General features: G+C 32.7%; 1 protein-coding gene across 3 annotated transcripts; it reads left to right on the forward strand.

Moving 5' to 3' along the window:
* The first annotated feature begins 286 nt into the window (after nucleotides 1-286).
* Nucleotides 287-11,083, forward strand: LOC111715483 (prominin-1). 3 transcript variants are annotated; one of them, XM_023490815.1, is made up of 10 exons: nucleotides 287-363; nucleotides 1,162-1,267; nucleotides 1,553-1,606; nucleotides 1,964-2,007; nucleotides 3,317-3,428; nucleotides 4,569-4,697; nucleotides 6,485-8,171; nucleotides 8,749-8,845; nucleotides 9,521-9,564; nucleotides 10,654-11,083. In XM_023490815.1, exons 1-10 carry the CDS (start codon nucleotides 311-313, stop codon nucleotides 11,064-11,066), a joined length of 2,739 nt encoding a protein of 912 aa, XP_023346583.1. In that variant the 5' UTR covers nucleotides 287-310; the 3' UTR covers nucleotides 11,067-11,083. The 3 variants fall into 3 exon arrangements, with proteins under 3 accessions (XP_023346583.1, XP_023346582.1, XP_023346584.1); XM_023490814.1 differs by lacking the exon at nucleotides 1,964-2,007 and having other exon boundaries at nucleotides 1,553-1,650; XM_023490816.1 differs by lacking the exons at nucleotides 287-363; nucleotides 1,162-1,267; nucleotides 1,553-1,606 and having other exon boundaries at nucleotides 1,928-2,007.
* The last annotated feature ends 338 nt before the right edge of the window (nucleotides 11,084-11,421 follow it).

The following is an 11,421-nucleotide window of genomic DNA, read 5'->3' on the forward strand; positions in this document are numbered from 1 at the left end:
ACTAACTCTAAACTTATGACTTTTTAAGATTGGTTAATCTCCATGTTCAAACCTTATCTTTAACTTAGTCATCAAGAACTTAACTCTCATGCATTAATCCGCGTATGCAGAATTTGATCTTTAAAAAATACATAAAAACCTTTTGATACAAATATATAAAAGCTCAAAGAACTAATAGTAATTGTCTTACTTGAAAACTTAGATTTAGAAAAATATTCGTTTATTTTTGCTATTTTTGTTTATCTGGATAATAAAGTCCTTATCTTTCCTTTCTACGAGAAAATGATATTTCTAATCAGTTGTGAGAAATATGGCAAACTGTTCTTATTTTGCACAGTTTACTCCACCTGACCTGGACACAAGGCAATTTATTTATTTGTATGCATTTGTAAGTGCGTTTGGATCAAAGTGTACACCTTAAATATGCGAAATAAGTTGTTTTCAAATACAATATGAGCTTTTACATATTGTCAAAAACATAGTGAGCTCATTTCAGAAATCATCAAAAGATTACAATTGTGAAAGAACACTAAATTCAATATACAGTTATAACAGTCTCACTCTGTACAATAAATAACACGTCAGAAACTATTACATTTTGAAAGCTTATATTGCATATTATAAATAACACTTCGGGAGAGCTTATATTGTATTTGATAACACGACATGAAGGATACATTGTATTTATAAAATCCCAGAAAGCTTATATTGTATTTGATAACACGACAAGAAGGATACATTGTATTTATAAAATGCCAGAAAGCTTATATTGTATTTGATAACATGACAAGAAGGATACATTGTATTTATAAAATGCCAGAAAGCTTATATTGTAATTTTATATCACGCCAAGAAGCTTATGCTGTATATATAGCTCATATTGTATGTGATAACACGTCATAGGAAGCTCAATAACAAAACAAAATATTAGCTGGAAGGAACCCTGATGTATAAAAACGACGTATAGTAAGTCTGCGCTCGTCTCATGATGTGTCACCATTTATGTTTCTATTGAGTTATTTATTTATGTATAGTATTCATACTTGAATTTTGAGTGACGTAGGTGGCTTATCTCTAGGAGGGTCGTCTTCCGCTTTAAAGGGAGTGTTCGCGAAAAATTATTTAGAACATAAAACGATTTTTGATATTTTATTGTTTCAGTTATGTGTTGAATTCGAGTTCTGATCCTAATTCTGGAAATGGGGTTCTTACAGATATCACCAACATATTTCTTAATCCTGTGATTTCAGGAGATCTTCTTCCACAGGTAGGGAGGGAAAACGAAATGATCGTTTCGTTCACGACTTAGAAAACCCGGAAAAGGAACGATCAATTATAAAAAAAATTTTTATTAAATTAAAAAAGGAAGTAGTATAGCTTTATTTTTTGTTCGTTGTTTGGTTCACAAGGATAAATCGTTTTTGTTTGTTAACGATCGTTAAAGATCGGTAACGACCGTTAATGAAGGTTCGTTGGTTTTGAAAAATCAAAAACGAAATGAAAAACTATCGTTTTTTTTCGTCTACAAAATTATTAACAACAAAATCCACAGGAGTTTTATGATGGACGTTTTGACAATCTGGAAGCCTTGATGACCCTACCTGATGTGATCCTAGACAACATATCTGATGTGCTTGATGTTAATACCAGGTACTATAGCTTGATGACTCTCCCTGATCTGATCCTAGACAACATATCTGATGTGCTTGATGTTAATACCAGGTAATATAGCTGATGACTCTCCCTGATGTGATCCTAGACAACATATCTGATGTGCTTGATGTTAATACCGGGTACTATAGCTTGATGACTCTCCCTGATGTGATCCTAGACAACATATCTGATGTGCTTTATGTTAATACCAGGTACTATAGCTTGATGACTCTCCCTGATCTAATCCTGAACAACATATCTAATGTGCTTGATGTTAATACCAGGTACTAGCTTGATGACTCTCCCTGATGTGATCCTAGACAACATATCTGATGTGCTTGATGTTAATACCAGGTACTAGCTTGATGACTCTCCCTGATGTGATCCTAGACAACATATCTGAGGTGCTTGATGTTAATACCAGGTACTATAGCTTGGTGAACCTCCCTGATGTGATCCTAGACAACATATCTGATGTGCTTGATGTTAATACCAGGTACTATAGCTTGATGACTCTCCCTCATGTGATCCTAGAAAACATATCTGATGTGCTTGATGTTAATACCAGGTACTATAGCTTAATGAACCTCCCTGATGTGATCCTAGACAACATATCTGATGTGCTTGATGTTAATACCAGGTACTATAGCTTGATGACTCTCCCTCATGTGATCCTAGAAAACATATCTGATGTGCTTGATGTTAATGAACCTCCCTGATGTGATCCTAGACAACATATCTGATGTGCTTGATGTTAATACCAGGTACTATAGCTTGATAAACCCCCCTGATGTGATCCTAGAAAACATATCTGATGTGCTTGATGTTAATATCAGGTACTAGCTGCCCGATGTTGTTCGTGAAATTTTTAAACCAGCTTTAGGCTATACCTAACACATATACAAGAGTGAAGAGTGTTATATATAGACTATTTCTTACTGAAATGTGAACCAGAAAATTGAGGATTGAATCTCATCTTTGTTCATTGTTTTACTTTTTCCGGTTTAGTGTTGTACAGTAAATAAACTCACTCGTACCGACTAGTCTATACTACCTAGTGTAAAATCGACCTTGCACATTTTATGGAAAAAGGATATGCTGACACGATCTATGTGGCAAGTGTTGTAACTGGTTCATCTCTAAAAATGCGCAGAGCATTTTTAAAAAGTCATGATAGTTACAAATTAAAAATCCTTATAGCGACATTTTATAATCAGAAGAAACCAATAGACCATAATAATTGCACTCTTTTCTGGTTCCTACTGTACAATTAAAAAATGTTGCCTTTTCTAAAAGCAGGCAATATAAAAAAGCCTAAAAGTCATTTGTATTGTTTAAAAAAGCTGCTTGATTTTTTAAAAATATTCAAACTTTTCTTTAAAATTTGAAAAAATTTTCCATGAAAGTTCAGTGACGATTTTGATTTCGTTTTTGTAAATGAGTTTTTGATTTAGCATGATGATGCCTGCTAGGAAAGCTGACCCGCGGTTGTTTTGTCTGCTAGAGTTAAGAATTTGTTTGTTTATTTTTTTATAACCATGTTTATTGGGACACCCTGTAAATGGCAAAATAGGTAATAGGGTACCTTTGTGAATTCGACATGCCACTATATAAATGAAGGGTTACTATAAAATTGCCTCTACATTTCCTTTAATGTTTTTAGGATTATTGTAGCCCTTGGATTTGGCCTGGCCATTACTATCATAATACCTATTATTGCCCTCATATACTTGTGCTGCTGCTGCTGTTCATCCAGGCCACAGACCTCGAAAAAGGTACATGCAGGGGTGATTATTATTAGCTGGATTTTTTGTCAATTGTTGATTTGGGTTTGTGAGTTGTTTACATGAAAAGCTATACTGAGTGCTTAAGCTTAAAACCTAGCTTCAGGGGTTTTTTGTTTTGAAGTGGTTTTCAAATCGTCATTATTTAGAAAATAAATAACTTTAGAAGAGTAGAACTCGGTACTAAAACATATTAAAATTCCTATTTAATAATTTTCAGGATAAATAGTTAGCTTTTTTTTTACTTAATAGGGAGAAATCTTATTTGAAAAAGTGCAAATTTGGAATCCAACATATAACTTTACATTAAAAAAAACCTTAATATTATACTGTTTTTTCTCTCTATATTTTGCATGACTTTATTTTGCCAAATAATGACTCATTCCTAGTGTCTATTTTAAGAGTAAATTAACTGAAAAATTGTAACAGCTTTCATATACCCGTATTCTTAACCCTATCCTGGCTGGGCTATATTTGTCTAATTTAGGCTGGAGGGGTGTTTTCCACCCCCCCCCCCATGATTTTGCCCTTAGAGTTGAGATAAGGGAGTGTGATGCATTTCCTGAGTCCAACTTTTCAATGCCTGCTCATTAAAAAGAATTAGACCTCTAACTTTAATGGTTAGGGTGAAAGGGGATTTTTACGTCAAAAAATTTTCAAAAATAATTATTTTAAGTCCTGTAGCTTAATTAATTAAAAAGTGATGAAGCATTTCTGATTTTATTTAAACACCGACCCGTCGTTTGACTGTCCTCCACCTTACCATATGCATAAAACAAATTGTTTTAGCAAAATTTGTTCACAACTATGATATTGAAAAAGTGAAGAAGTTTAAGCGTTTTAATGTAAGCCGTTTTTAAGCTATTTAAAAAAAACACAGGGGGTGGAAAACACCCCCTCTCCCCAGCCGTGAAAGGGTTAAGCCTAATGCTTTACTCATTTTAATGCAAGTATTCACACCACTATAAAAGTTGCAAGATCCGATCCGGTACAAAATGTGCTGTATTGAAATTCAGTCGTACTCTCCAGTCTGGGCTACCCAGTGTAAAGTCCACCCAGGAGGTTTTATGCAGCAAATTTAACCTGATAAGATGATAGTGTTTGTATAAAATAAAACATACTGTTATATAGGCAAGTGGAGTTACTGCGGCTATTTATGGATTTTTCTTGTTTTGCTGTCTTCTGATTGCATCTCTTGGTTGTATTTGGTTTTTTGTTGGGAACAGTGGAACTCAACAAGGAATAACAACTTTGCCACAGGTAAACAAATCCATGTTTAAGACTTAAAGAGACTTTTCTTGTGGATTTTTGTGTCCTTCCATTTAAAGGGAGTGTTCGCGAAAAATGAAAGGGGGTATAGGCTTAATGCGATAAAAAAGCGCTTTTGATCGCTACTAATCTTACTTCTAGCTGTTGCGTTTATAAGGAGAAAATTGTTAAAAACGACTAATACCGAAGAACGTAGTGTCCATACAAATTCAGAAAGATGCAACATACGTCTTAGATCGTAAATAAATCTATTTAATTTCAAACAAATCATTAAGATATTACAACCTATAGTCATCGATTATCTTTCGCCACATTTGTATATAGTTGATTTTTCGTAATATGTTTTGATTTTATTTTTTAAAATAATATTTAGCTTACAACTTATTTTCGAACATTCCTGGAAAATATTGAAATGTCGTTTTCATTACCAAAAATCCTCGAAACAGGAATAAATGTTTTAATAAGTAACTCTCAGAACATAACAATTAAAACATATTATGAAAAATCAACTATAAACAAATGTGGCGAAAGATAATCGATGACTATAGGTTGTAATATCTGAATGATTTGTTTGAAATTTAATAGATTTTTTTTACGGTCTAAGTCGTATGTTGCATCTTTCTGAATTTGTATGGACACTACTTTTTTCGGTATTTGTCCTTTTTAACAATTTTCTCCTTATAGACGCAACAGATAGAAGTAAGATTAGTAGCGATCAAAAGCGCTTTTTTATCGCATTAAGCCTATACCCCCTTTCATTATTTGCGAACACTCCCTTTAAAGAGGGGCATTGTCAATTCACAATGGTACCCTTACACACTTGAATTTGATCCATTAGGAGGAAGATATTCTCGTTTTTCTAGCTTTTCGAACTGGATTAATGTCCCATCAATATTCATTGAAAATAACACACACAAGTTTAAAATTTGATAGACTTTTTCCTGCATTTAAAACTTTGTATTTTTTCCTTAAATAATAAGCCAAAAAATCGCACTCAGCACAGAAATATCTTTCATATGGATTCATGGTTGGGGAAATAATTAAAAAAATCCCTTGATGCCGCCAGCATAAATTTCTTTAAATTTCACAATGTAGTGTAAGCTGTAAAGCAAAGTGTTAAGCTATGCCAAATAAGACCTATGTTTGGCAATATAAGTTAAGCGAATTCTTACCTTTCAATTATTACTTAATAATTCTAAAAAAACTGAGAGGTCTTAATAAAAAAATAGATTTTTCGCTGATGGAGAGGTTTTGAGAATTCTCAGGGTGGCCCAATTTGTGACCAATAATGACGAGCTTGGACATTTTTCATATCTACAATAATAACCAGAAAACTCTAGAATAGGAAGACGACTTTTAGACTAAATTTTTATTTTAAATAGTGCAATGAGCCATGGGACACAGCAATTTTGTAGAGTAAACAGACCAATTTATTTAACAAGTGATTTAATAAGTGTCTCTTGTATCGATTTGCTTTGTAACAACATCAAATTCACTTAAGTATTGCTATAAAGTCGTCTTCCTATTTCAGAGTTTTCTGTTCATCACTAAAATCTCTAAACGGCTAGTGTAAACTAGAGCCTCCCATCATTCTCATAGAAAATCTTATTAAATTTTAAAGTCTTAGATTTCATCTGATAATGTAGAAAGAACATGTTACATTTTTCAAGGGGTTTTAAGTTTGTAAATTTTGAATCTTTAGCTGAAATAATTAACAACTTATTGGTTATTTTTAAACTCATTTTAAAATAAAATTACATCCATCTATAATATTCAAGGTAATCGATGATATAAGTCACGATGGAGACTTGTTTTTAAACAACACGAAGGAAGAAATTTCCTATTTGATGGAACAAAACTTTGGAGAAGCCATGGCTAACTTTAATCTATCTCTGGATGATGTCATAAAAAATTTCAAAACCAAAATAGCAGACATCAAAGTTGCAATAAATCTTACGTCTATCAATACTGCAGCGGATGGGTTTGCAAATATTGCTAAAGGGTTCAATAAAATCACAGAGAGTGTTTCAACAGTTCAAGAATCAACAGAAACTTTAAAAAAAAACATTGAAACAACTTGTGAATCAGCTCCTCCGGTATGCCTCGAATCATTTGACGTTATTCTAAAATTCTTAACTGATGTTATTAAACCTTTATCTAAAATTGCTGGTAATGGCCTTGATTCAACTGTTATGGACAACGTTGATGATATATCAAATCAAATATCTAAAGTTTCAACGTCTTTGGATGATCTTCTTCAGGATTTTGAAAACGAATACTTCAGTGATATCCAGGCTCAAATAGACGCGGTTAAAATACAGCTTGATCAACAGAAGGACGAGATTATCAACGGAATTAGTGAAATGGGAAACATTTTTGGGGGCAAGCAAGACCTTCAAGATACAATTAGCGAATATTTGAAATATTTTGATTATTTCGTCATTGCAATGAAAGCTATTGGATCTATAATAGTTATTATATTGGCAGTGATGGTCTTAGCACTTACAGTCAGCTGCTGTGGTAAACCAGGAAATAAATTGGGTCAAACTTCAGCAAAAATCTTCCGAACATCCATCGGAGTATTTTTTAGTCTTGGATTCTTTTTCTTCCTGATCACGGTCGTTTTCTTCGCTGTCGGAGCATTATCTACAAGGTTTGTGTGTCAAACTATAAAAGATCCTGAACACTCCGATATTATCAGGCTGATTGATCCAGCATTTATCAACGAAATAAAGAAGATATATGATGAGTTTACCGATGAAACGGTAACCTTGAATACCTCGATTGTTGATCTTATCAATGGTATACAAGCTGGAAAACCAGTGTATTCTCTTCTACAACTCAAGTATATCTATGACATTGAAGCTCTGGAAAGTAACTGGAAAGAAGAATTTAATATCAACTCAGTAATAGACAGCGCTAATTCAAGCATTGCAACAGCTATTGAAAATGTTCTTAAAGAAAAAGATAAAATTGATGATATTAAGTCGGCAATTTTGGATCCAATTGACGATGTAGATTCTTTATTAAATGCTGGACACATAAATGATATTCTAAAACTTCAGGCACCTGATTTTCCAGATATTTCTGTAATAGATATTGGCAAAATTAAAACTGCATATGAGGAGCTAAAAGGCAATATTGAAGGCTTGAAGACAAGTATTAATGAAACATTTGTAAAATATGAAATTTCTGGTGTCTATACTTTTAATCTGAAAGGAGATGCTGAGGAAGTTATTAAGTTGGTCCTAAACATCTTTGTTTATTTTGAAGCTGGTGGATCTGACACAATATTTAAATTCTTTACTGATAGCATTGATGTTCTTCTGGGTGTGATCGACGTCTACCTGGGATTTGCAGTTGAAAAATTCACTGGGTGCGTAGGTAGTCTGGCGCCTATAGGATTGATTTATCATCAATTGGAAGTCAGTTTGTGTGATGGAATTATTGACCCTTTTAATACAGGTATTAAAATCCGAATGTTTCAAATTTTTTTGTCACTTAGTGATTTCTTGTGATTTCTTTGAAATTTTTTTTTTCTTTCAAATTAGACTGTAATTGGTTGCAACATTTAAATGAACTGTTTACTTGGATAAAACTAGAACTATTTTTATAACTGTATTTACAGCCTGATTTGGTAACCTTTGATATTTCGAACTATAGTTATTTCAGCTTGCAGAATTTTTTGTTTGAAATATCAAAGGTTAAGGACATAAGGTAAGGTTGCAAGGAAAAGGATTAAAACAAATAGAATTTGAGACAATTTTATATTCAGTTATTTTATGCATGACTGAATGCTTGACATTAAATAGAGTAACGTTAAATCTATTGAAAAGGAATTAATTTTTGCCACAAACTTTTGATTATCAAATCCCTAAATCTTTGCAACCTGATGGTGTACACTTTAATATTTCAAACTTAGAGTATTTGATCCAACAGAATTCATAGTTTGAAATATCTTAAGTCTACGACATTGGGTTGCAAAGATAAAGGGATTAGAAAATTTGAGGTTGTGGCAAAGACAAAGATGTTTTATTATTAGTTTGGTCTGGACTAGGCTGGACTTGTCTCCTTATCCTCATACCTATCTCGATCTTGGTCAAACTACTCAGGAATATATACGAACCGGATCTAATTAGGTATTTTACATTCAAGGCTTTTAGCAATAGATTAATAACAACACAGATAGAACACTAGATGTCGTCTTTTCAAGATTTTGGTTTTTTTGTTCACAATAACCTTGAGGTAGAATCCCACAGTTCCGCACAAGCAGCGTTAAATTACAAGACAGCGTGCGCGGAACTCCTCAGGGCTTCTACCTCAAGGTTATTGTGACCGAAAAACCCCTAAATCCAGTGTTCTATCTGTGTTGTTATTATTCTATTCTTTTTAGTTGTCTTGTATTAATTTTAGCTTTTAAAACTAAATCATTCACAGATTTCCTGTTAATATTCGTGGATTTCCTGTTAATATTCGTGGATTTCCAAATTAATTTTAAAATCGAAAAAGAAGGCAATTTTCTGAAACTTTACCTATAGCGTCAGGTTAGGTTCTACAAAAAAGTTGATAGCGTATAGGGATCTTAATGTTTTCATTTTTTTGAAAAACGATCGTTTTTCGTTTTATAAAAGTTCAAAACGAGGGGGTCGTTTTCAAAAACGATCGTTTTTTCCGAAAACGGAACGATTGTTTTTGAAAACGATCGGAAAACGAAAAAAACGGTCGTTTAAGGATCTTTTCCAAAAACGATACACAACCCTATTGGCGTATGTTGAAAACAAATAAACCGACAGATGTCACTTTTTCATTTTTAGGAAAAATGAGTTTGGGGACATGATCGTCATGAATGGAAAGGAAAGTAAGTATAAATGATTTTTATAATTCTACCTCTATTTATATGAATATTTAATAAATGCTGAGTAATTTTGAATGTTAAAAAAATAGAAATTAATCAAACTGTTAAAAATGTTAAAAATGTTAAAAATGTTAAAAAATTACTCAAACGATTGATTTAATACTTTTATCTTTATTACGCCATAAACTTAGTATAAACTGTATAATCTCAGTTCGCGGCAAGCTATTTAAATATTCCTTCTTAAAATAAAACTCAAATTGTGTTTGATAGATGTTCGAGAAAAATAATTTGTAGATTTAAAACAGTATTATTTTTGGATTATAATTTTAATTTGAGCCGTAAATTCGAACTGAGACTTTTTATCGCGTAAAAATGTGTTTTCTTATTTAAGATTTATATTCTAATATGTATCATAATAACTGTATTTATTTTTCGATCGTAAACTATTCTAATCATATCTCAAAATCAGTGCTATTTCTGTTTTGATCAAAAGCAAGGTTGTAATGCAAGGAAAGTTAATCGTTGTCGCGTATACTCTGCGTACATTTTGAAACCAGTTCTTTCTGGGCGGAATTTATAAACAAGAATAGATTCATTAGTGTTCGTTTAGTATACGAGGAGGTTAAGAGCATTAAATTTGATAATTTTGATAATTCACATAATAGTTTCCTATGACCAGAATATTTCATTGAATTTTTTTTGTGAAATATGGATCCCATGTCAGGCTTCAACATCCGTCTTGTGTTTACATTACCGCCCAGAGACAGTACACTGCAGTACAAAAGATGCATACACTTCTGAAATAACTTTCCTTGCATTACATCCTTGACCAAAAGTATGTATTTATATTTTTTAATATTATAATAGCCTAGTTGGGTATTAGAAGTAAGGTTTAATAGAAAAAATATATATTATGACATTCTGACACTTTTACTTAGAACAGGTTAAAGCAAAGAGACAAATAAAGTTTTATTATGGTGCATGCAAAAATAGCTCCATGGGTAGAATTCCTCCCCCCCCCATAATTAGACAAAAAAAAGCCCAATCAGAATAGGGTTAAATCTGAGAAAATTATTTTGAATTTGCTTTAAGGCCGTAGTTCCCCGGGCCCCGATGGCTTGAAGCACAAGAATATGCCTGATGTAGGAAAAAAACTGAACAACCTCATGAACAAGTATCAAAAATCCTCCCAACCAACTCAGGATAAGATCCCAAAATCCCAACCAAATTACAAACCTTCAGCCCCAAAATCCCAACCAAATTACCAACCATCAGCCCCAAGATCTCAACCAAATTATCCACCAGCCCCAAGATCCCAACTAACCACATTCCCAAATATGTACGAAGAAAACAATCCAAGACAAGTCCCAAGCTCCCAAACCAAAGGTTGGTTTGAAACCTCTAAACAAAGAGAAGTTCCTCTAAAATATCAAGGAGAAGCTAAACCATTGAAAAGAGATGGAAAATATGTGATTCCAGACAAATATAAAGGACAGGGTGTGTAGATAATAGAGATTTCACCATTTACCCCCCTTCTACTCGAAATACACTGTCACAACAGTTTGCATGTTTCTCCTCATGTCTTCTCTAAATTAAGAAATATTGGCGAGAAACAGTGATATGTTTTGACAGAAATGATAGATAGATAGATAACATATGGATCTATAGATAGATAACTGATCGAGTGAAAGATAGCGAGATATTTGATATACGAGAGATATAGATAAGAACATGTAAATTGATATATCACATCGATTTTGACATTAAGTACAAAATATAGTTTTATATATAAGTATGTATCAAAGTTTTCAGAGGTTTCTAAAAACGTTTCAATCGGAACTATCGCAAAATAATCGACGG

The sequence above is a fragment of the Eurytemora carolleeae genome, unplaced genomic scaffold (assembly GCF_000591075.1).
Source record: "Eurytemora carolleeae unplaced genomic scaffold, Eaff_2.0 scaffold830, whole genome shotgun sequence".
Taxonomy (NCBI): domain Eukaryota; kingdom Metazoa; phylum Arthropoda; class Copepoda; order Calanoida; family Temoridae; genus Eurytemora; species Eurytemora carolleeae.